The sequence below is a fragment of the Macrotis lagotis genome, chromosome X, assembly GCF_037893015.1.
Source record: "Macrotis lagotis isolate mMagLag1 chromosome X, bilby.v1.9.chrom.fasta, whole genome shotgun sequence".
Classification (NCBI taxonomy): domain Eukaryota; kingdom Metazoa; phylum Chordata; class Mammalia; order Peramelemorphia; family Peramelidae; genus Macrotis; species Macrotis lagotis.
This window is the reverse complement of record NC_133666.1, coordinates 628,715,862-628,741,621: the sequence shown is the minus strand read 5'-3', so window position 1 is coordinate 628,741,621 and position 25,760 is coordinate 628,715,862. Positions and strand designations below refer to the sequence as shown.

Genomic DNA, 25,760 nt, shown 5'->3' with positions numbered 1-25,760 from the left:
CTCTCAATGTCCACCTTCCTGGTTCAACTCTCATTGGCTCACCTGGACTATTAAAAGAGTCTCTTAATTGATCTCTCTTCCTGACCTCACTCTACTATAATCGATCCTCCACACAGCTACCAAATTGATGTTCTATAAACACAAGTCACCTGCCACTCTCTTGCTCAATAAACTCCAAAAACTCCCCATTATCTCTAAGATCAAATACCAACTCCACCTCAGCGTTTTGCAATAAAAGTCTTCTCCAGTCTGACTCCAAGCTATTTGTCTAGATTTATTATCCATTTCCTCCCTTCATACATACTTCAGCAAAATTGTCCTAGTTGCTATTTTTGTAAATTCAATCCCCATGCCTGAAATACATTCCTTCCTCATTCCTTAGAATTCCTAAGAATCACCTTATGCTACCTGGGACCTTTCCTGATCTCCTCATTTACTAATGCCTCTCCTCATCCTGCCAAAAAGAAAATTACTTTATATTTATTCTTAAATACTTCAAAGTTTACATGCTATTTTCTCTCACAAAATGTAAACTCTTTGAAGACAAGGACTATTCTACCCCCACCACCTAATATGTTCTCTAAAACTTTAAAATGCTAATTTACTGGGGTTGGCTAGGTGGCGCAATGGATAAAGCACCAGCCCTGGAGTCAGGAGTACCGTTCAAATCCAGTCTCAGACACTTAATAATTACCTAACCGTGTGGCCTTGGGCAAGCCACTTAACCCCATTGCCTTGCAAAAACCTAAAAAAAAAAAAAAATGCTTATTTATTGTTAAAAACTACTTGGCTTTTGGATTGAGCATAGCTTCAACTTGATGAACAACTTAGATATTACATTCCCTAGTTGGAATATACTTATTTTGTATATATTATATTCTTTTCTGTTATAACATTATATATTGTAATGATGTCTTCATATATTCTAATAAAACTTTACATTTAATTTCTGTAGGCTTAAAGAAAAAAGTTTGAGCCAGTTGAGACTCTTACATTATTGCAGTACCGCAAGGATCACATAGAGTACGCATCCTCTGCACACAAATCCTGTAGACCTTGTATAAATTCAAAGATCTGAAAGCATGCTAAATCACCGGGTCTATGAATGCAATGGGCAGGAACTGAGGAAATAAAACTAAAATGGTAGAAGTGCTCTAAGATAGCAATAGGCAGCAGATTTAATATGAAAAGTGATAAATGAAATAAGCAGCATGAGATTCACATTTTTGGACATAGTCAATATGGGGGTTTTGCATGAATATACTTATTTATTACAAGAGTTTTGTTTTTCTTTCTCTACCCACCCCCAATCAGGAGGAAAGTAAGGGAAAGAGAAAATAAATGCTGTATATTGAAAATAATATTTGGAGTTTATTATATTTGGAATTAAATTCCATTTAATACTCTAGATTAATTTGGACCTGGCCAGTGAGGGATTAATCAAAACTGTTTAGCACCAGGGCGGCTAGGTGGTGTAGTGGATAAAGCACTGGCATTGGAGTCAGGAGTACCTGGGTTCAAATCCGGTCCCAGACATTTAATAATTACCTAGCTGTGTGGCCTTGGGCAAGTCACTTAACCCCATTTGCCTTGTTAAAAAAAAAAACCTAAAACTGTTTAGCACCACCAAAGTGAAGTATTTTTAGTGGGGGATGAGCTTAGAGGCTTACAGTTTTATCGCCCTCTGGCGCTCAGTAAGGATACTGCAACCCTCTGATATACTTGTTTGCAAGATAATTAAAAATATGTCATGGTCCCTTTCTGCAGGCTTAAGGGAGATAGCATTCATGTGACATAATCAAAAGATCCCATATAAGAGGCCAATGTGATGCCAAGTGAGGAAGAGGAAGAAGGAAAAAGAGGAGGAGGAGGAGGAGGAAGAGGAAGGGGAGGAGGAGAAGGGAGAGGGGGAAGAGGAAGAGGAGGAAGAGAAATGAATGAAGAAAATCAGAGTAAATAAGTGGAGTTAAGATGAAGGACACAAGTAGAAGGGTTGGTCTTGGCAAAAAGAGAAAGGGGGATGATGCTGAAGTGATTTGAAACATAAAACAGAAGAGTTTGCAACAAATGACCTTTATTAAATGTAAGGGAATTTCTCAAGGAGTTTGGCTGAGAAAAGGAGAGACCTAAAATAATAGTTTGAAAGGATAGTGAAGATATCTTAAGAATGGAAAGACTTGTGGATAAAGCACCAGTCCTGGAGTCAGGAGTACTTGGGTTCAAATCCCATCTCAGACACTTAATAATTACCTAGCTGTGTGGCCTTGGGCAAGCCACTTAACCCCATTTGCCTTGCCAAAAAAAAAAAAACCTAAAAAAAAAAATAATGGAAAGACTTTATTTTTTTTTTTAGGTTTTTTCAAAGAACTCAGCAAAGCCCTCACATTAGTTCTCCTTGAACAACCTATACATCTCAGGCTAGTAATGCTGCCAAAAAAGGAAATAAGGTTAGTTGGCCTTGCCCTGTTCTAACCGAGTCATGATGGCTCTTTGTGAAAGCCAATATATATAAAGGATTCAAGATTTATCTCACTTATTAACCCCTTACACCTCCTACAGATGTTGCCAAGAATCAGAGACAAGATCTGTACCATAAAGTTCATAGTCTCTTTTCTCTTCCCTTTTTCAAAAATATTTACCCATTTCTAATTTTAGAATATCATCTAGTACAATATATCATCTAGTACACTCTTGCAAATTTGGAATTGGGATCCAAATTTCAATCTGAATACAGTAATACAAAAGTAGGGCTGTTTCTATGATTCAGTGTCTTTCCTGTTGTCTGAGATTTGTTAAGGTTTTTTTTAATTTTGATTTGTTAGTTTTCAAACATCATAGGCACCATCTATATACAATTTCTTTGTATAATTTTCTGGATACTTATTATTCATTTTGGTAAAACCTACTTTTGTACATAGTGATCCTCCCAAATCCCATTCCTCCAAAGAAAGTAACTCAATATTTGTGATCCTAATAGTAAAAAAGCCAGGAACTCAGTTCTGTTTCATAAGTAATTGTTAAATTTTCAGTGCAAGTATTTACACTTCAGAAATATTCAATTGCCAAAAAACAGGACCTGATTTATTTGTTTTATCAATTGCTAGACAAGAATTAATACACTTTGACAAAATACAGCACCCTTTCCTATTAAAAACACTATAAAGCAAAGGAATAAATGGAGTTTTCTTTAAAATGATAAGCAGAATCTATCTAAACCATCAATAAGCTTTATATGCAATAGGGATAATCTAGAAGCATTCCCAAAAAGATCAGGGTTGAAACAAGGATGTCCATTATCACCACTATTATTCAATTATTGCATTAGAAATGTTAGCTTTAACAATGAGGAGAAAAAGAAATTGAAGAAATTAGAATATGCAATGAAGAAACAAAACTCTCACTCTTTGCAGATGACTTGATGGTATGCTTAGAGAACCCTGGAAAATAACTAAAAAACTATTTGAAACAATTAACAACTTGAAAAAAGTAGCAGGATGTAAAATAAACTTATATAAATCATCAGCAATTCTGTATATTACCAGCAAAGCCCAACAACACCAAGAGCTAAAAAGAAATTCTATTTAAAGTAACGGTAGACAACAGAAAATACTTGGGAATCTACTCCCAAGAAAAAACATAGAAACCAAAATAATTACAAACTACTTTTCACACTAATAAAGTCCAATATAAATATTGGGAAAATATCAATTGCTCATGAATAGACCAAGATGATGTAATTAAAATGACAATTCTACCAAAACAAACTATCAAAAAAATATTTTACAGAGCTAGAAAAAAAAAAGAGTAATGAAATTCATCTGGAGAAACAAAAGGTCAAAAATATAGTGGGAATTAATCAAAAAAATGCAAAGGAAAGTGGCCTACCCTAAACCAGATTTAAAACCATATTATAAAAAAGTAATCTTCAAAACTATCTGATACTAGTTAAGAAATAGAGTAGTGGAACAGAGAAATAGATTAGAAACCAAAAAAAAGTAGTAAATGACTATAGTACTCTACTGTTTGATAAACCCAATTACTTGAATTTCTGGGATAAGAACTCACTATTTGACAAAAACTGAAGGAAAAATGGAAAGTAGCCTGGTAGAAAGTAGGCATAGACCCACATCTCATACCCTATAGTAAGGTAACAACAAAATAAGTTCAGAATTTAGACAAAAAGGATGATATCATAAGCCAATTAGGAGAACATGGAATAGTTTATCTATCAAAGAGGGGAGGAGTTTATGACCAAACAAGAAATAGAGAACATTATAAAATGCAAAATGGAAATTTTGATTACATTAAATTAAAAAGTTTATACACAGATAAAACCAATGCAACCAAAATTAGAAGGAATGCAGAAAACCAGGAAGCAATTTTCACAGCTTGTGTTTCTGATAAAGAATTCATTTCTAGGGCAGCTAGGTGGCACAGTGGATAGAGCACCAGCCCTGGAGTCAAGAGTACCTGAGTTCAAACCATGCCTCAGACACTTAATAATTACCTAGCTGTGTGGCCTTGGGCAAGCCACTTAACCCCATTGCCTTGCAAAAATCTAAAAAAAAAATAAAAACTCATTTCTAAAATATATTGAGAATTAAATCACATTTATAAGAATACAAATCATTCCCCATTTGACAAATGGCCAGAGGATTAAAAACAGGCAGTTTTCAAATGAAGAAATTAAAGCTATCTATATTCATTTGAAAAATGCACTACATCATTATTGATTAGAGAAATACAAATTAAAACAACAAATTAAAAAAAACTTCACACCTATTAGACTGGCTAAAATACCAATAAAGAAAAATGATCAATGTTGAAGAGGATGTGAGAAAACTGAGACACTAATGAACTGATGGTGGAGCTGGGAACTACTAGGTCAGTATCCCAAAGAAATCATAAAAAAGGGAAAAGGACCCACCAATACAAAATTATTTATAGCAGCTTTTGCAAGGAATGAGAAATTGAGGGAATGCCCGTTGGTCAAAAAAATTATGGTATTTGACTGTGGGAATTGTTCTATTGTTATTTGTCCTTTGTTCTCGAAGAAAATCATGACATCAGGGAAGTGATACCATAACAAGCATGTAAATTGGATTTGACCGAAGGGGCGTGCTAAGCCGCCAGCCTCACTTTCTCCCCTAGAGTCATCAGGGTCCAACGGTCAGATATGAATCAGGACCCCTGGATGCAGGGCCTAAGGTTACACAACTAGTGTCAAGTGTCTGAGATCAGACTCAAACGTGGGTCCTCCTAACGCCAAGTCATTCAGAAAAGTCTGGAGAGACTTGCATGATAATGATGACATTTGTCCTTCATTATCAAAGAAGATCATAACACCAGGGAGGTGATTCCAAGACAAGCAAATGAACTGGATTTGGGGGGGGGGGGTGCTGTGCCAAGCCACCAGACTCACTTTCTCCTCCCAAGTCATCTAGGTCCAGTGGCCAGACATGAATCAGGACAACTGGAGGTGGTCCTGGATGAGAGGCAGTCAAGGTTAAGTGACTTGCCCAAGGTCACACAGCTAGTAAGTGGCAAGTATCTGAGGCTGAATTGGAAGTTTCAATTTTGTCTTTGTCCCCTTAAAACCTTTTCTCTTCCAAGGGACATTTGGATATTTTTAACATCATTCTAGAACGATACAAAATTTTCAGCTAAAAAAATGAGCCTGCCATATTTGGTGAAACATTTAATAATTCACCTTTAAAAGGGTCCTAGATGTACCCTATAATTTATTGAATTTGGAGTCTCCTTGTGGTTGCCATGGCAGCGCCAGGCTAGATGATTTCATCCCTCTTATATAATCTCTGCAAATGTTTGATGATTTATTGATGAGTTATTGAAAGGGCCTTTCTCTGAGTAGTGCAAGCTGATGGAGAGCAGGGGTTGCTTCAGTTTTATCTATTCCTATCAGAGTCCACAAAAGCATGCATACAGTGGAGGCTTAATAAATGCCTAATGCTGAAATGCAGGGCTAGAAGACCAGCCTCTGTCTCCCCCACAGCCAGGAGGAAGATGTTCTGTTCATCCGGACCCGCTCCGCTTCCACACACCCGAGTCAGCCACTCTTCCTGTTGCGCCTGCGCTAACTCCTCTCCTGGCCCCGCCCCCGACTGTAAGGTTTCCAGAAGACCCGCAAGAGGGCGCAATAGAAAACCCCTGCGGGCTCCGCGCCTCTATCGTCTGTAGCGGTACGAGAGCAGCATGCCCCGGAAGTGGTCGGCCTCCGGAGCCCAGAGCTTCCGGGGCGGGGGTGGGAGGCTGAGGTGACCCGAGGAGCCGAAGCCGAGGCCGAGGCCGAGGCCTCAGAGGCGGCCATGGGTGCTCACCTGACTCGGCGTTACCTCGGGGACGCGGAGGTAGAGCCCGACCCGTTGCGTATGCCCTCCTTCCCCCCGAAATATGGCTTCCCGGAACGCAAAGAGCGAGGTAAGAGCAGCGGCTGGGGCTGGGGGCATTCGGGCAAGGGCACCCATGGGCTAGTGCGCAGGCGCCGGGCAAAGCCGGGGATGCTGCTGGGGAAGGGAGTAAGGGGGGCATCTGCGTGAATCCCCGACTTGGCCACTTTTACTTCCGTGACCTTGGGCGAATCGCCCTCCTTCTCTAGCGAGTATGTCCCCTGTAAAGAGAGGGGCGTGGGGGGCGGCTAGAGCACCGGCCCTGGAGTCGAGGACCCGAGTTCAAATTCAGCCTCAGCCACTTCATAATCACCTAGCTGGGTGGCCTTGGGCAAGCCGCTTAACCTCATTGCCTTGCAAAAAAAAAAAAAAAAAACTAAAAAAAAAAAAAGAGGGGCTTGGACCGGATCAGCCCCATTTTACAGTAGGAGAAACTGAGGAAGTGACTTATCCAGAATCACACAGCTAGTAATTAAAATGTTTTGACAGCCGATATTGTGCTGCACAAGCTAAATTACCTCCCCTGTTCCTTCAAACGATACGAATGGCTTCACCTGGCTTGATCGCTCTTCAGTTTATCACTGTCTTTTCTAAAATTGCTCAGAATAGGTTTGATAATTCATACATATATAAGATGCTTTATATGTAAATTATCTCATTCATCACCTTGTGGAATGGTGAAAGGTCATTATCTTTCCTTGTTCTCATTTCAGATGAGGAAACTTAGATTTATAGGGATTAAGTGGCTTGACCCAGAACACAGAGGGACAAAGGTGGGATTCAAGCTCCGCTTGAACTGAATGCAGTAGCCCAGAAGTGAGATGATTAAAGATAGAACTCAAATTCAGCCTCTTACCTCTCTTAAAGCCGCCATTTAAAAGACCCAGTAACCTAGTCAAAGACGGCAGACTCTCAATGCAATCTGATGGGCTTTTTGTTGTTTTGTTTTACTGTCCATATCACTCCTTTGCAGTTACCCAAAACCTACATGTTTTTCCCCAAACCATCTAGCCAATTCTCTACTGGCTTATACTTAAAAGTTGAGGGGTCTTAAATCTAGCTATAAAACTTTTGCATTTATCTTTATTAAATTCCATCTTATTACGTATAATCCAGCTTCATAGAACTTTTTGGACATTGACTGCTATCCAACATGTTGGTATTCCCACCTAGTTTCATATCATTCATATCATTCATTTAATAAGTATCCCTCTATGCAAGTTATCGATAGTATCATTGAAGATGATGTCCCAAAACATCCCATTGCAGCCCACCCTCCAAGTTTTTTAAATACAGTTACAAGTCAACCTGTTGATGTCACTTTACTAACATCTGTCTCTTCCACAAGGATGGCAACAGAGATGTTGACCAAAACTCAGCTCAAACCCGAGTTTGTCCCTTAAGATGAGGTTACTTTTGAATGTTTCTTCTCTTTAATGTTTTGGAATTTTTCTACCACCCTAAGTTTCCAGGTTTTATGCTTTTTCCATTTTTGAAAATTCTGACATTTGCACTTCTTCAGTTCTGTGGCAGTTCTCTTGTCCTCTAAGATCTAAAAAGTTCACCAACAGAAACTGATGGTTTTGCATATCCTGATATGTGTGTGTGTGCACGTGTCTATTATCTAGATGTATGTGTGTGTGTGTGTATATATATATATATCCATATCTAGATATAGATGTAGTTAATGTGACCATACCTAGTGCAGCTAGTGAAGTAGGTCTTCGATCTTGTGTTTCTAATCCCTGTTAATACTTTTGAGTCTGTTCTGGGTCCGAAGATTCCCCAGACACAAATAGGAAGTCAGTCCCATTTTCCACAACTCATGAACCTTCAGTAGTACTCCACTCCACCAATTTTAACTTTCTGAAAGCCCTCTTTTGCTTCAGTATATTCTGAACAAAGAAGTGGTCTGATAAGGGCATAATTCAATGTTACTGTAGTATCACCCAGCCACTTACTGGCCAACACTGTTCAAGTATTGTACCATTTTCTTTATTCATCCATCCCCTACCCTTGGTTCTATCTTGTTTTTAAAAAGTGCACAGTGGTCTCTTCAGACAGCTCCTTCTTTCTTCCCTCCCCCCCAGAATTTTTATTTTAATTCTCTGGCCTACTCAGATCTCCTTTAAAATCTCTCCTAGCATCTAGAGAGCATCTAACTACTAATGGTTTTTCTACTTTCTGACTGATTCTATGGTAAAGAAGTTGCTTCCCCAAAAGTTCCTATCATTTCTGTTTCCACAGCCAGTGCCTCCTTATTGGGTGTAGAACAATTCTACCACTGACTTTGGGGGGGGGGTAGATTCCAGTTTGCTGCCCCAAGTGAGGGAGGGGATTTGGTATATTGGCAGCAATAGTCAGTGAAGTTTCCAGGAAATAGGGGAAGAGGGCTTTGGATCAAGAAATGAGAGACTGGAGCAAGACTCCAAGCTAAAGCCTTTATCCTCGTTTTCCAATGAATGTAGTCATGGTGGCCACCCAGCAGGAAATGAGTGATGCCCAGCTGACACTGGAACAACGGGATTACTGTGCACACCATCTCATTCGCTTCCTCAAGTGTAAGCGGGACAGCTTTCCCAATTTCCTGGCCTGTGGCCATGAGAAGCACATCTGGGACCTCTGCCAGCACCAGGAGTAAGCTTTATTGCCGTTATACCCCAAGCCCACCCTCATATCTCCCACATGTGCCTTCTTAGTTCAACCCATTCTTTCTACTCCCCTACCCCACCCCTCCTCATCTCATGCTGGAAACAGGCCCAGCTCACATTCCCACACCCCCAAGGAAAGGAGTGAAGTTTTGTTCCACCTTTCGCATCATACACTAAGTACAGATAGCTCTCATCCCTTCTTTGCACTTCCTTATCCTCCCTCAAAAACCCGTTATACTGCACTGAGCACCAGGAGTAAGTCCCTGGCTCCCCACCTCCCATATTCTGTGAGGATGTCATGAATCATAATATGTATAGGGAAGAGGGACATCATTGAAATCAACTTAAAGCTCAAAGAGGAGGAAATGGGGCCCAGAATGTGAAGGACCCCAGCTGTCAGGCTTGTCAGTTTGAATTTGATGCTTTGGATTAATGGGAGCCATTCCTGCACAGAGAAGTGATGTGATCACAGCTGTGATTTAGGGAGGCCACTGGTAGTGTGTGTTGAAGAGGCACTGGAAGAGGAGACTAGGTATAGTGGAAACTTTATCAGTAACCTAGGTGAGAGAGCCAACACCCAAACCAGAAGCATTAATAATGTAGATAGAAATTACTGGATCCAGCTAAATCTGAAATAACCAATACTTCATGTAGGTAGGACCATTAACAGGAATCTTTTAATCTTGACAGATTAAAACTTTGCCCATGTTGTTGAAGCTCTGGTAGATCCTAGAGTTGATGCCCAGGAGCTGGCAAATCCCAAACATAACATCAAGATTAGACATGAGAGACTGGGAAATTCCATTCCTAGCAAATCTAGCTTATAAAATGGCATGCTTGATTCCCCTTCCCCAACACAAAGAACCTATGCTCAGGGATGGCTTGGGAGACACTGCCAAACAATGAACAGCTTTTGGGAGCCCCAGTTCTGCCAGGCTTAGGTGAAGTCGAACCCAATAGGAATGAGAGGATGTCTTCTTGGAAATGGGAGGGGCCTTCTTTGTTAGTCTTACAGGTATCCATGATCCTAAGGATAGTCAGCCAGGCTTAAGGGGAGGCACTAGAAAATATATCTTCCTCTTCCTCCGCTTAACAGCCTTTTCTTGTTTCAGTACCAGCCCAACTCTGAAGAATGTTGGTTCCTGAATTCCCCAACATATCCTAGGAATGGCTGTCATACAAAGGACAGATACTACACTAACAGGCCCCAAAGTGGGAGGGGGGGGGATCTTCTACCTTGCTTCTCGAAACGAATGGGATGATTGGGAGAGGGAGGTTTTAACTGATTAGTTGGGGGACATTGGCAATTTGTGAGCCTAAAGATGAAGAGAACTCAATAATTCTGACACTCCCATCTTTCTTCTAGCTATGTGAGCCGCATGAAAGAGTTTGAGAGGGAACGGCGTTTGCTGGCACGACAGAAACGGCGGGCAAAGAGTGAATCTTCAGAGTGAAAATAGCCACAATTGTTCTACAACCCCAACTCTATTCCCATAACCATGTACCAGCTGAATAAATAAACAGTTTTGACCTTCCAGGCCCACTCCAAGGCCTATGTTTGCCATTACAAGTACCATCCATCTGTACACCAGGGGCCTCAGGTCTCCCTGATTAGCCCTCACCCCCAGTTGCTGACACCTTTTGGGAGAACACAGTGGATTGACACAGGGTATGGATGGCCCCTGAAGCCTGAGCTCTCTCGCTATATGCCATGATTAGAGGAGCTTTTCCATGTTTTTTTGTATCTTTTAAACTTCCTCAAGCTGGGTGGGCATCCTGTTTGCTGGATAATGCTTCTGTGCAATATTATCTAAAGCTATATATAGACTGCAGTCACACAATTAGTTGTGTGTAAATACCCACAATGATGAAGCTATTAAAGTATAATTCACCAAGTTTGGGCTTATGCTTGCCTCAACATTAGGGTCTATTTAAGCTCCAAACCAGACCCTTCCACAGTGTATTCCACCAAAGAATCACCCAGAGCTCCTGGAATTAGAATATGTTTATTCCTGTAGCCAGAAAACAAGACCTAAGACCAGTATCCCTCCTGCAGAGCCCATGTTATGTTTGAGTCAGGAAAAAGGGAGGGCCAAACCCTCTGCCCAGGCAACCGCAGACCTGGCTCTAGGTCAGTGATGGAGGAAGAAGAGGGGTGGGAAGTCCTGGGCCCCTCCCCCAAGGGGGGGCACAAAAGCAAGGGCTGAGAAGCTGCCCAAAGGTAATTACAAATGGGAGAGGCCATTCCAAAACGGCATTTACAGAAGGAAGGGGATAATTGGAGAGCGTAGTGGGGGGTAATCCCGGAATTCTTTCAGGTAGCTTCGATGCTTCCCTTTGGCCCAGATGGTCATTTGGATGAAGCCCACAAGGGAGAAGAGAGCCACTGTGGAGAAAAGAGAGGTAGGAAGATGAATTTCCCTTCCTCTGATGTTACTTGAAGGTCCTTTTAGTTATCTTGGAATTTAGAGCCAGGAAGATTTTTAGTTCTCCCTATCTGATACAGCCCCATTCCCCCTCCATTTCACAGATGAGGAAACAAGGTAAGCAAAGTAATTACCAACCACACAAAGGCAATGAGTTCTCAAAACCCAGGTCCTCTGCCTCCTAAATCTAGTCTTTCTTTCAGGAGTGAGTGGAAAGACCAAATGCTAAGGTTTTCTTTGTTCCCCAGGCCTGGCCCGAGTTTCTCCAAAGGGTACAGAAGAAGGTTAGGAGACTCACCTGGGAGGCACTGGGTCATGATGGCAAATCCAATCCAGGATCCCACCTATAGAAGAAAAAGGGTACAGTTAAGACCTGGTACCCTACTCAACATAAACCCCTCCAGGTGGAGGCTAACTGAAATGGGAGTGACCTCTAGACCTGCCCATCCTCCAACATAACTGGAGCTCTTGGTTCCTAAAGCAGGCTAGAAAATCTAGGTCTGATTAAGGCCACAGGAGAGAAGGGGAATGGATAGTTTGCTCCTGATTTCATGAGGTAAACTAAGGATGCTGGCAGTAGTGTCCTGAGTACAATTCACAGAGGGGTCAACAAACTGAAGGGGAGAAGATCTTACTTCATATGTGTAATTAGGACATGACACCAATAAGAAGAGCCATGTGAAGGGATTCTTGGTTGGATAAGGTATCTTCCGGGTCTTGGAACCTGCAAGAAAGTGGGTGAATATCAACATTATATACTCTCAGCCCTAGAGATTTAAAACTTGAAGGGCCCATTGGAGATCATCCAGTTCAGCCCCACTTATTTTACAGATTTGGCAAAGAGACCCACAGAGGTTATGGGATTTATCTGAAGTCACAAAGGTAGCAGAAAATGCTGCTCACATTCTCTTAACTATGTTCAGAGCCCCAATAAACAATCTGTTGAACCTGTAGGCACCTACTATGTGCAGACACAACCAGCACAGACCCATTTTCTATGACCTTCAGCACTCACCTGCTGGGCGCAGATTCCTCAGAGCGATGTGAATGGAGAAGTTACCTAGCTGGCAGAGCTGGGAGAGGACCATAATTAGACAAGGTCCTAGCCTCCAAACTACCCCCTCCAGATGGATTTCCCCCCACCACCACCACCACCACCACCAACCCCATCCCCACAATCCAAAATACACTCCACATCCAAGGGTCCCCTTACCACAAAAATGCCAAGTGCTAGTTTCACCTGCTGACCACCATATGCTTAGCGGAGAAGAGAACACAAGAAAAGGATGAATGTCAGCTGAAGGAACCGGCAGATCCCCAAGGGTCCCCAGGGACAGTGCAAGGACTTGACTACTCACTTGGGGGAGTATAGAGAGGGTGGTTGATATAATAGGCCATCCAAGCAGCAAAGCCCCAATAGTAAGTACAGTTCTGAAAAATAGAAGAGAGAAAAATGGGTAAGAACACTTGGAACTTCAGTTCTCTAAGTAAATCTCAATTCATCTATAAAATATGGCTAGCAATTCTTGTACTACCTCCCTCAAGCTTATTGTGAAAAGAGTATAAGCCTTAGAGAAGGCAAGACATTTGTCCCATTTAGTGTCAGAAGGACCATGCAAACCCCGTGGGCCAGACTGACGGTCAGCTGGAACTCAAGCCACTTGACTATTTCCTAGAGTCCCCATCCCCCACACTGCCCACTCCTATGGACACAACAACAATGTGAGCACATTTGGGGGGGGGGGAGGCTGCCAGTACCCCAGAGGCGGCTCCTCCTCCAACTATCAGGAGGTTCTCTCTGATACCAAGTCCTAATAAGCCCCATTACTCACTCCTGGATTTCCCTATGAGACTAAACAGAATCAGTCTGATTTCTCTTCCACATGACAGCCCTTCAAATGAGTGAAGACACTTATAAAGCCCCATCCTTTCAACCCATTTTCATATTAAAGGCCCATGGCCATGTTGGTTGCACAATATTCCAATTGGGAATGTGGCCAATGGGAATGTAAATGGGACTGTCACCTCATTTTTCTAAGTTATGCTTTGGTTAATGCATTCCAAGATTACAACAGCTTTTGCATATCACACCAGAGCACTAGATAGCCAGGCCTGCAAGCCAGGCAAGTCGAAAAACTATCTTCCCGAGTTCAAATCTGGTCTCAGACATACTAGCTGTGTGATTCTGGACAAGTCATCTAACCCTCTGTCAAATGAGCTGGAGAAGGAAATGACAAACCATTTCAGAATCTTTGCCAAGAAAACCCCAAATAGGGTCACAGAGTCAGACACAACTGACCAACAGCTCAACAATGACAACAAATTGTTGGTTTATGTTGAGTTTATAGTTCACTAAATTCCCTGCCCTATTTCAGTCAGGCTCTCACCCAAACATGCCTCCCCAGATTATGCTTGTAAAAATAATTATACCACAATGCATTCTCAAAAAATTAAAATACAATTATATATCATTTTAAGATTTTTAAAGACCATTTTCCTCACAATAGCACTGCGAAATGGATAGTTTCATATATTATTTTTCTTTTGCAAGGCAATGGGGTTAAATGGCTTGCCCAAGGCCACACAACCAAGTAATTATTAAGTGTCTGAAGCTGGATTTGAACTGAGGTACTCCTGACTCCAGGGCCAGTGCTCTATCCACTGTGCCACCTAGCTGCCCCCGAGTTTCATAATTTTTTTTTTTTTAGTTTTTGCAAGGCAATGGGGTTTAAGTGGCTTGCCCAAGGCCACACAGCTAGGTAATTATTATGTGGTCTGAGGCCAGATTTGAACTCAGGTACTCCTGACTCCAGGGCTGGTGCTCTATCCACTGCGCCACTTAGCCGCCCCTATATATTATTGACATTTTATAGATGAAGAAGGCAAGAGCTAAAGAGACTGTGACTTCCTAAGGGTCCCTAAGGACATGACACAGGATTAAAGCTACATCTCTCCTAACAATTACCTTATGTTGCATAAATGCAGCCCCTCTAATAAATCCCATATTGATCTAGAGCCCAAGGAAGTCAGCTCAGCAGTGGAAAGAGAAGCAAATGGCAGACTGATGGTCTCATAAATTCCAACAATAGGATCCAAGTCAGCAAAGTAATGCTGCCTCAAGTCTGGGGAGGAATAAGGTCAGGCTCTTCCTATGGACCTACAGAGCTATAACAAAATTTCAGGCTTGATTTAACATAGTCAGCAGCCCAGGCAGCCTCAGGGAGCTTCAGGGCAACATGTGAGTCACCAAATTGAGTAAGATCACCGTCAACTGAAAGATTATTCTCCAACGTGGTAGGATTGCTATTCAGCCACCTGAAATATGAAGCCTTCTCATGCCAGACAGAGTCAAGGCACAGAATCAGTGCTCAACCCCTTCCTTCTTCCCTCCACCTACCAAGGGCTTACCTTGAAGATATTACGCAAGGGCATCGTCCCATGAGAGAAACGGTGAACAAATAGCGTCTCCAATAAGCGTTTGATGTAGTGGAATGAGTGACAAATACAGGCAAGACTGGAAGAGGAAAGAGGAATAGTTCTTAACTCTAGGCTTCCCCACCACCACCAATGTAATCACAACAGGGGGAAAAAAAAACACAACTGGAAGGGATCTCTGAAACCATGAGAATCATAGGATCAGAGCCAGACAGAATCTTGGAGATTTCTAGTCCAACCTCCTTATTTTACAGATAAGGAACTGAAGACCAATAGATAAGATTTTCCTAAGGTACCAAAAGTAGCTGTAAGAGGGAGAGCTGGATTGGAAGTCAAGACTAACTCTAAACCCACTCCCCTGCAGCATGGCCTCTCCAATAATGTCATCCAGAAAACCTGTTCCCAAGCAGGAAGCCCTTTGTCCAACTGCCCCAACAAGTTCACATCCAGACCCTTTCCAAAGCCCTCCAGTAATGGGAGTGGAAAACCAGGGACAATAGGGATGTGGCAGAGCTGGAAAAATGTTCTCCTCTCATCGGAAATGGCTCAGGAATGAAATGACATGCACACTTAATAGGGTGAGGAAATCTATCTTGCCCTGGAGAAGGATGGGAGGAAAGGGATGGGATAACGGGGAATGGGGGGAGGGGGGAGGGAAGGTGGGGAATAGGTGATAGAAGAGATGGAAGATCGAGGGAGAGGGTACTCAGATTCAGCACACTTTTGCACAGGGCCAGGATGAAAGGAGACAGAGAATAGAACAAATGAGAGGGGGAATAAATAGAGTGGAGATAGCAACTGAGGGAAAAGTACTGAAGCAACTTCTCAGGTGGACTTAGGATAAAGAAAGCAACTCACCCCAGAGACAGTCATTGAAATCTGAACACAGACTGAAGTTCAATTTTTTTTTCTCTCTCTCTATTCTTGAGGTTTCTCATCTTCTTGGGGGGGGGGGGTATGTTTATTCTTATGTTTACTCTTATAACACATCTAATTTACATCAATGTATTGTATGGTATGGTATGGAAACAATGAAGAAACTGTCAAGACAGTCTCTTCTGGGGGGAGGGAGGAGGGGGAAAAATTGTAGAATTCAGAGCCTTGCAAAAAATGGGTACATATTACTATTGTATAGAACTGGAAAACAAATAAAATATTAAACTCAAAAAAAATAAAATCTGTATATTTTCCACAAAAAAAAGAAAAATGTTCTTGAGTTAGTCTCACTCCCCTGTCAAAAAGTCATACTTACTGAACCACAGTGTGCCGACTAGATGTGAAGTCATACTTGTGACCATAGATGAAGGGTACCCGGAAGTAGAATAGTAGGTAAATGAGGAGAGGGCCTGCATATTCTGTCAGGAATACCTGGTCAGTGAGGGATATAAGTAAATGGAAGGAACAGAAGAAAGTCATATATATTGGGGCAGGGCCTTCAGGGGGAAAGGGCCTGGATCTCACCGTCACCCAGCTGATTTGGGCTCCCAGATCTCGGAAGTAAAATGTGGCTGTGGTCCCCACAGGCAGATTTTGTAGAATGTCCTCATCTTTCAAGGACTTGCCCTCTGTATGAGAAAAGGGGGAGAAGAGTTAGATAAGTAAAGGAGAGAGAGGGACTCACAAGGATTCTCACGAGTGTTTGATGAGACCTCTATCCCAACACTGTAATGAATGAGAAAGTTTTAGTCCTCAAGAGTTTGAGGGCAGGAGAAGATGAGTTCGGTTCCCTTTAAAAGTGTTTTACTCACTAGGATCTAGTCGCAGGGACTGTCGGGCAGCATACCATTGTGGATCTAGAGAAAGAAAAAAGTACAGAAGATAGAAGACCCTGTCCTGGTAATCTATCACCCTCAGGGAATATGGCCTTAAAGTTAGTCCACTAAACATTATCATAACAACACACATCCCACCCCAGTCAACTGGCCAAGCTCTCTCCCCTCTGGTGCTTAAGCTCCAGAGATACCATCCTATCAGGGAAACATTCTCTAATAGGAAAAAAAGAAACATCCCTTTTGTTGGTACAATTCTCAATGCTTCCCTCATCAACAATTTATTCTTTTGCTTAAATGTGGAGTATTTCAAGTCAATCCAACAAGTGTTTTGAAGATTCACATATTCATTTCTGTATTTACTTAATGAACATTGTTCTACAATACCACAATAGATATCATGAAAGTAAGAAATGTCATAAAAATGATACTGCCAAATTACTAATGACACAGGAGGGAGCTCTCAACAACCAAGAACGAAAATCATTTTCACAGTAAGAATAGGACTTTGGTTTGTTTTTTCTTTTGTTAGTTTGCTCCTTTTCCATTGACATTGGTGTCCTCTAACTCCTGTTCTTGGTTCCCGGCTCCAGCCTAGCCTAAATGCCCCAAAGGCTGGCAATATCTAGCCCATACCAAGAAAAGAAGCTTAAGAAAGGTCAATGAGGAGGAGTAAACCCACAAAGCTCTAAACTCAGTGCTTCCCATCAATTTTCCTCCTCTATAATTAGACACCAACAGAAAGGGAAGAGCAGTTTCTTAGAGGGTCTTGGTTTCCTCATCGATAAAATGAGGAATTGGAACTGGATGACTAGATGGGCCCTTATCCAGGTCTGAAAGTTATTCTGTGAGATTCCTGGGAGGTCCAATGCCCCCCTCTGGAGTCAAGATACATACGTGATTTTGTGAAGAGGTTCTTGATCTCAGCAATGGTGGCATTGGGTTCCACCTGGGAAGAAGTGCACCAGGGGAAGTGTTAGCTCTGGCATGAGGGCAGTCCCAGGAGCCAGGATCTCACACCTCTTCTTGGGTGAGTTAGTTGGAGGTTGGGGGTAGGGGAAGGGCAAAATAAAGGGGGTTTTTCCAATGTAAAGATTATCATACCTCCTTCTGTGGGGGGGGGGGGAGGGGGAGGGAAAGGAGGGTAGGAGGAAATGTGTAAAATTCAAAACCTTACCAAAAGATTATCTATCAAAAAATGATAGATAAAAATTACTATTGTATATAACTGGAAAACAAAATATTTGTATAAAAAATAAAGGGGGTTTCTCTATGCTAGAGGAAAGGATGGAGAGCAAAGGGAAAGGGAATGTTTCCTGGTGGAAGGGTGCTAGCTAAAGCTACCAGCACCACTACCCCAGCCCACTCCCCCAGGTTATGCTGTCAGGAAGGTATTCTATAGCAGAATATAAGAGTACTTTGCCCTCCTCAAGGCAGTAAATACTGAATGGGAGAAATCATTAAGTCTCAAAAGAAAAACTCAGGAAATGACATTTATAAGGTGACAACAGGTCTATTTAGAGTCAGCAAAAATCATGATAGGTAGGAATCCTGAAGTACATGACTGAGAAAAAATTTGGACAAGTCCTTCTATTTCCCATCCTAAGGATCTGCCCTTGGAATTTTCCTCACTCAGCTTCCTCCCACAAAGGCCTAAAAGGAAACACAGAGAATCTTACTCTTCCCAAACTAGAAGCTCAGGGGAGAAAGGGACATAGAGGGAGATTCCCATCAGACCTTCCCTGTCTTAGGCAAGGTTATACTATTAAACTATTATAGCCATTACTGTAAGAAAGAGAGAAAATCTCCCTTTGAGGAAACAGACCCTCAAAGATATGAGGAACAGGCACTAAGCAGGCAAGCAAACACCTGCAGGTGGCAGACTTGCCACAGACCAGACTCTCAGAATGGTGAAGAAGCCCCAAACCCTTCAACCAACAGGGGAGAATCTGTCCAAGACACAGCTGTCAGAAGGGATTTAAAGGTGTGAAAGCTCTGGGTAAAGGCTGATAGAGAGAGCTAAACACCTCAGGAGACACAGGACTCCATAGATCCAATAGAAAATGGCTTTTGAGATTCAAGAAGTTAGGTTTTCCTTAAGATCCAGATCACTATGTGAGCCTTTAACCTATACTGAAACCATTTCCTCTTCCTCCTGACAAATAACAGAAATCAGTCAAACCAAATCCTCACTCAAGGTTTAAAAGAGAAGATGAAAGTGATTATCTGTAATTTTGTGCTCATCTCCTCTTTCCCAGAGTTCAAAAGAGCTCCAGGAGCAGTACACATACCAATCATATCAAGGGGTTTAGACCCATTTTCCAGATGGGAAATGGGAGGCAGAGTCTCTTAGCTGGTCTACTTGACCCCCACCATGAGGGGTCAAGCCTACTAAATACTCCAAAGAGATAGGGATGGGTATTTGAAACCAACAAACAACACTAAGTACCCACAATGAGCACAGTAGAAGGCTGCAGCAAAGTCAGTCTGGAGAGGCAAATATGGCCTAAAGGAGAGATGATGGGGTTTTGGGTCAAAAGATCAGGGTTCAAATTCACCACTACAAAATGGTGACCTTGGAAAAGGAATTACTTAATTTGTTTAAGTCCCAAACTTCCTCAACTATAAAATGAAGGGATTAGACTAGATGATCTATGAGGTTCTTCATTCTTTAAATTCTATGATCCTTTGACTTGTCTGTACCCAACTTCACCCACTCCTATGGTCATACACACACCACAATGAAGGGCTACTCTTGATAGAGATGTGGCATGATTATTCTACATATAAGGCAAGAGTGAAATCTCCAATTTATGTTTCTACTTAAATTGCATCTTCTCTAAGATTCTCCCCCTCCCCCTGACCCACACATTGTCCTGCCAGTTTGATCTCTTACTTTTTCCTAGAGTCAATATAGGGAATGGGCATGTAGGGTGCAAGGAGGAAAGTATAAGAGAAACAAGAAAAGATGCAGAGGAGCGTGCTGCAGCTGAGACTGGGCTAGAATACCCAGGGTTCCCAAGACACCCACCAAATAGGTCCCAGCAGTCACTCAAGAAAAAGGAGTCTTTACCTTATCCAGGAAACACAGCTTCTCCCTTGTCTTGGCATCCAGAATCTCCACCTCAAAGAAGAGAACAGCTTTTTTGGGTTTCTTGGCTTTTGGTGGGACAGGTCGGGGCAGGCTATTTATGTTGGGGGCCATCACCTGACTGGCCTCTCGGGCCACCATGTTCATATCCATGTTGTTAAGTCTCTCCACTCTCTGCCACTGGGGAGTGCTCTTAGGCAGATCTACTCCCAAAAGTATTGGGGAGGGGGTTGAGGTGTGGCTCCAGCTGCTAAACCCAGATACCAATCAGCTTTTCAAATCAGACCCCCAAACCAATCTTCCCTGCTCGGAAATGCCTCCTGTATGACCCAGCTTCTAGAGTCTGATCAAATTCTGCCACGGTGCTGGGAAGAGAGCTGGTCCCTGATCTCAGCACTGCCAACTCTCCTCCCAGATGTAATCTGATCATGCTTAGAGATGGACCATTACTGTTTCCAGCTAAATATAAAATGCAGCTCTGATAAGTTCCAAGGCCCTCTTTTTGAGGAAACTCCCCCCCCCACAAAGAATGGGATGGTTCCTGTGCCTCCAAAGCAGCCTTTGGACTTGGGAATGGGGCAGGTGAGGAAAAAGGTTTAGTATACCATAGAGACCTAAATGTGCCATAAGCATACTCCTTTTTGATTGCCAAGGCAGACTCTATTATATCCAGGCTGAGACATCAGGTAGTTTAAAAAGTACTATCCTGTTCTTGCCAATGGTTGCTACCCAGTCTCACAGAATGGGAAAATAAAAAGTCAGGTGCACAAGAACAGAATTTGGGCAAATAGAAAGAATGCCAGATGTGAAATAGGACCCCCCACACACACCTCCCGACACTTCTGAGCCACCCATCTTACACAAATTGCTTAACTTCTCAATTTCTTTACCCCAAACTATTAGACAGGAATTAGACAGGAATATCTCTACATCAATGATCTTATGCTCAATCTCTGAACTTCATCTGGAACCTGATGCACTCTCTACTCTCCACCCTCAAGTCTCTGCTTGCACCCTGTTTCATCCTCTCATGGCTGCTTATGGGATCAGGATTCAAGCTGCAGGGCCAGACAAGGGGTGGGAAGTTGGAGCAGAAGCCAAAGCTCTCCCAGCTGCTGAGAAATCCCAGCTATTCTGAGAGTCTTTGAGATGACAGAATCCATTTCCCCTTCAGCTCCAACAGACACTCTGGATTATTTTCCTTGAGGATTTATGCTCCCAAGAAGGTGACAGATTCCTGTAATCACAGGTCAGAGACACTCTTTACATAGAAGGAAGAAATAGGAAATGTCAAACACAAATCAACCTGAGCAGGAAGGTTTAACTAAATAATCAATCTCCTTCCTTAAAGAGTCCAAACAATTAGGGGCAGCTAGCTGGCACAGTGGATAGAGCACCAGACCTGGAGTCAGGAGCACATATGGGTTCAAATCCAGTCTCAGACACTTAATAATGACCTAGCTGTGTGGCTGTGGGCAAGCCACTTAACCCCACTGCCTAGCAAAAAAAAAAAAAAAAGTTAAAAAAAAAAGGAGCCCAAACAAGACTAAAATCAAAGGCAACATGAGGGTAGCAAAAAGTACCCTCAACTTGAAAGTCAGAGGAGATTTAAGTTTGAATCCCACCTCTAACCAGTTGTAGTCAAGTCAACCTCTTTGAGGCTGTTTTCTCATGTGAAAAATGACAATTATATTTATTATTTGCACTACCTAAACTCACAAGATTGTTTTAAGAAAAGTTAGTCCTTTGGATAACCCTTAAGAACATAAATGTGAATTATAATTACTACAAAAACTACCTTCATCAGAAAATATCAAAAGCTCAGCAATGTATATAGCAAAAGGACTAACTCTTTATCCAGGCACTCAAGGCCACCTAGCATTCAACCTGCCTCCTTACTGATAATCCAATCTCAGGTTCTAAAATGGGACTTTAGAATCCAACTCATATTTGAGCAGGAAACTCCTGAAGAATATTATCTTTAGTTTCTGGACTCCACTCTACTATACTTTCTCCATTCTACACCAGTCTACACTGCCTCCCTCAAAAAAACTTTGTACTTTCCTGCCTTCATGCCTTTCTACACATCAGTCTCTCAATCTGGTAGGTCCTCCCCTCCATCTTCTCTCAAGACCTCTTCCAGGAAGACCCCTCCTCAGTCCAGAGTGACCTGGTCATCTCTCTTATGAGTTCCTCTGCCCCTAGCTACCATTCTTACTAAGAATCGGTCACATAATAAACTGATAAACATTATAAAGTGTCTACTATGTATGTGTAGGTCTGAGTTACCCTCAAAGAGCTTACAATTTAATGGGGGAGATGAAAAGTCAACAAATATATATTGCCTTGTATATACAATACCAGATAAATAGGAAATCATTTACAGGGAAAGGCTCTGGAATTAAGAAGGTTGGACTAGAGGAACATGTAAGAGAAGCAGATTTCTGTAGACTGAGGAAGGATCTCCCTAGAAGAGATCAGGCTTGCACTTGTCTTGAAAGCAGATGGAGGGGAGGGCCACAGGTTGAGAGGCAGGTATGAACTGAGGCAGAAAAGTACAAGGCTTTTTCGGGGGGGGGGGGGGGGGGGGCAGTGAAGAGACAGTGATAATGAGGAAGCCAGGTTGAAGGACTGAGAGGATGATGTTGCCCTCAACAGAATAGGAAAGGGGGGGGTGGGGGGAACCTTAGAGGAAAAAAGTTCCGTTTTAGACATGCTGAGTTTAAGATGTCTCCTGGAAATCCAATTTGAAACAGCAGGGGATGTGAGGTTCAAGGGCAGCAGAAAGATTGGAGCAAGAAAGGTGGATTTAAGAATCATCAGCATAGAAATGTAAATTAAATCCATGGGAGCTGATGCACTCATCAAGGGAGACAGTCTAGAGGGAGAAAAGAAGAGAGCCCATGCCAGATTCCTGTTAGAGGATGTGATCTAGAAGAGGATTCTAGCACAGGAGACAGAGAAGGGACGGTCAGAGAGGTAGGAGAACCAGGAGAGAGTGATATCCCAAAGAGAAGAGAATATTAATTTAGGAAAAAATGATCAGCAGGAAAATGAAGACTGAGAAAAGGTCATGAATTTGGCAACTAAGAAATCAGGAGTAACTGTTCTAAAGTGGCTAATTTCTATGTCTCAGTATCCCAATTCTGTGGTAACCCTTTGCCTTATATACTTTTTTTTTAAGGTTTTTGCAAGGCAAACAGGGTTAAGTGGCTTGCCCAAGGCCACACAGCTAGATAATTAGTAAGTGTCTGAGACCGGATTTGAACCCAGGTACTCCTGACTCCAGGGCCAGTGCTTTATCCACTATGCCACCTAGCTACCCCTTGCCTTATATACTTTTGCATCCATTTTGAACAAATAAGATGCTCAGGACATAGTTGCCGATTGACTGCCATTTTTTTTTTTTTAATCAGAGTCCACTCTGGTCAAAAAACTCTGAAACACTAGGGCAAAGGAGAAGCAAAAAGTTATCTAAAACTCACGAAACTTAATCTTATGATGATCTGAAAGTCTTCTCAATAGAACCTGACACTTCCGATAAGGCAACCATTTGGAAAAACTGCAGAAAAGAGAGTCTCAACAGGGCCCTATTGAGTACAGTGAGTACCACAAGTTCCTGCAACTAGATCTGGGATGCACTTCTGGAAGGCTGGAGAAAAATATCACACTTGTAGAATCACAGAATTTTGGAACTGAAAAGGAATTCCACAAGCATATCTTAGTTCAACTAATGTTGGAATAAAGCTCTCCTCTACAACATCCTCAACAAGTGACTATGAGCTTCAATTTGAAGACACTTCAGGGCTAAAAAGCATATTGCTACCTAAAGTAGCCCTGTCCATATTGGGACAATCTAAAAATTAAGAAATTTTTCTTTATGTTAACCTTAAATCCACCTCTCTGTAATTTTAATACACTGCTCCTGGAGAAATTTTTCTTTATATTAACCTTAAATCTGCCTCTCTGTAATTTTAATACACTGTTTCTGGTTCTGCCCTCAACTCTTTTCCCTCAGATTACTAATTTAGAGTCATAAAGGATCTCAGAAGCTAACAATCTAGTTCAACCCTCTCATATATAGGACTAAGAACAAGGACTGAGATTGGAGATCATCTAGTTTAACCCCCTCATTTTACAAATGGGGAAACTAAGAAACAGAAAGTTTAAGTTCACACAGGTAAATAAACAGTAAAACTAAGATTGAAACCAGGTCCATGAATACTAAAGTCAATGCTTTTCCTGCCATATTACATCCCTTAGCTAAAGCAGAAATTCTATTTCCTTTCCTCCTCCCTTCTCCACCTTCACCATCACAAGATATGTAATACTCTAAACCTTAAAGGGAGGGTCTATTGTGCCCCTAGTTTCATGGGAAAAAGCCCTGCTCAGGGAGTCAAGTTTTCTTCACACACTTTGTTCAACTTGTGGGCAAGTCCCCTGTAGCCCCCCCCCGCTTCAGCAAAAAGTCCAGGCTTGAGCAGGAGCTATATTAATAGTTCCTGGGCTCCTTGGGGGGCTGTACCCACAGGACACAACAACCTCTCCCCAGAAAACGGAGGGCTCTAAGTTCCTGCTGAGATACTCAATGGCTTAAAATACAATCAGATCCTGTGCCCAGCCAGCTGCTAGGGTGAAATTCAACCCATGCCCTTGGCATGATACCCTGGCGCCAGGTGGGAGATTGTCGGGCAGCCAAAACTCAGGCTTCTAAGGAGGAGCCCAGCACACAGGAAACAAGAGCTTGCTAGACCACTTGCTCATAGTATCTGCCATCCAGCAGGGAGAAAGCAGTCCTGTAGGAAGCCCCAGCTTACAAAAAGAACTTCAAGAACCCAGCGAGCAGCAGAACAGCTCAATGACAACATGAGGTAAGGAAGGAATCATAGCATGGTGGAAAATACTGAATTTAGAGTCAGAAAACCTGGGTTCAAATCTTAGCTCAGTTATTCATATAACTCAGCTACTCAATATTCATATCTTGTTTCTTGATTGATTGATTGATTGATTGATATAACCTCAGACAAAACACAATCACTCTGGTCCTCTGTTTAATCTCTAAGATGAAGGGGCTGAACTAGGTATCTAAAAGATTATAAGGCTGTAAAGATTTTTATAGTACAATACAGTCTATTCATTTGTCAGATGAGGAAACTGAGGGCCAGAAAGAAGGGACTCTTCCAAATCATACAGGTGAAAAATAGTTTCCCTTCTAACTATTAAAAAGTACTTTGATTCTAAAATCCCTGTGACACACCTCTGCTGAAGCCAGCCCTAGTGATTTAGTGCTACAAGCCTCCTAGAGGCATCTCATTCCCTACCAGAATTGGGAAATAATATAGTTGTTGCTTAACCTTGGGACAGTGAGCAGGGAGAAGTATTTCTCAGGATCCCTCATTTTCCATAGCCAAACTTTCAGACAAAGTAAATGCTTTCTCCCTGGGGAAGAAACAGGCTTCATGACTAAGAGACAAGAAAAGAAAAGATGCCCCCAAATCCATTTAGCAAGAAAAGTATAAAGCACTGCTACAATCCCACCCAGCTAGCCCTTCTAAAGCCCCAAAGCTGCCTAATAGAACAGAGTGTATCATAGCATGACATTCCAGAAAAGGAAAAGAAATAATAAAGAAAATCTTTTGTGGTTGCTGGCAGAGATCCACTATGTCCCAGAAAAATGTGAGAATGTCTACAGGATAGTCCCTGTGCTGCCCTGAAGGACTCAGTATACCTGTTACAAGATAAAAGTCTCTCTAAATTTCCCCAGGGATTGGTCTAATGAGATAGGGTCAACCTAGAAAAAAATCCATACACCTCTGATCCTTTAATTAGCTAAGCAACCAAAGTAAAGAAATGCAAAGCAAAAGAATTCTGGTGTTAGTCTTAGTGTTAGTCTGGTGTTAGTCCCTCTCTAAGCCTAAGAACCTTGAGCTAGAGAATTCCTGAAGTCCCTTCTAGCTCTAGTCATTTATCATTCAGTGGTT

The 25,760-nt window shown here is 42.1% G+C and overlaps 2 protein-coding genes across 2 annotated transcripts in view; one reads left to right on the top strand and one right to left on the bottom strand.

Annotated features, from left to right (window-relative positions):
* The first annotated feature begins 6,242 nt into the window (after nucleotides 1–6,242).
* Nucleotides 6,243–10,593, top strand: NDUFB7 (NADH:ubiquinone oxidoreductase subunit B7). The gene is made up of 3 exons (XM_074203637.1): nucleotides 6,243–6,438; nucleotides 8,876–9,044; nucleotides 10,425–10,593. Exons 1-3 carry the CDS (start codon nucleotides 6,327–6,329, stop codon nucleotides 10,510–10,512), a joined length of 369 nt encoding a protein of 122 aa, XP_074059738.1. The 5' UTR covers nucleotides 6,243–6,326; the 3' UTR covers nucleotides 10,513–10,593.
* A 452-nt stretch (nucleotides 10,594–11,045) lies between these two features.
* Nucleotides 11,046–25,760, bottom strand: part of TECR (trans-2,3-enoyl-CoA reductase) — a 37,877-nt gene continuing 23,162 nt past the window's right edge. Inside the window, exons 2-13 of the mRNA XM_074203636.1 lie at nucleotides 19,762–19,812; nucleotides 17,586–17,637; nucleotides 16,668–16,712; nucleotides 16,381–16,484; nucleotides 16,172–16,287; nucleotides 14,893–14,998; nucleotides 12,843–12,915; nucleotides 12,698–12,741; nucleotides 12,500–12,557; nucleotides 12,120–12,208; nucleotides 11,783–11,828; nucleotides 11,046–11,444 (exon numbers count right to left, since the gene is read on the bottom strand). Coding sequence (XP_074059737.1) covers nucleotides 11,317–11,444; nucleotides 11,783–11,828; nucleotides 12,120–12,208; nucleotides 12,500–12,557; nucleotides 12,698–12,741; nucleotides 12,843–12,915; nucleotides 14,893–14,998; nucleotides 16,172–16,287; nucleotides 16,381–16,484; nucleotides 16,668–16,712; nucleotides 17,586–17,637; nucleotides 19,762–19,812 — 912 coding nt within the window. The 3' untranslated portion in view covers nucleotides 11,046–11,316. The remainder of the gene's footprint in view (nucleotides 11,445–11,782; nucleotides 11,829–12,119; nucleotides 12,209–12,499; nucleotides 12,558–12,697; nucleotides 12,742–12,842; nucleotides 12,916–14,892; nucleotides 14,999–16,171; nucleotides 16,288–16,380; nucleotides 16,485–16,667; nucleotides 16,713–17,585; nucleotides 17,638–19,761; nucleotides 19,813–25,760) is intronic.

Coding starts and splice junctions, on each gene's coding strand:
- NDUFB7 (XM_074203637.1), top strand. CDS start 6,327: ATGGGTGCTCACCTGACTCGGCGTTACCTCGGGGACGCGGAGGTAGAG. Junction 6,439..8,875: donor CCCGGAACGCAAAGAGCGAG/GTAAGAGCAGCG, acceptor CAATGAATGTAG/TCATGGTGGCCACCCAGCAG. Junction 9,045..10,424: donor GACCTCTGCCAGCACCAGGA/GTAAGCTTTATT, acceptor TCTTTCTTCTAG/CTATGTGAGCCGCATGAAAG.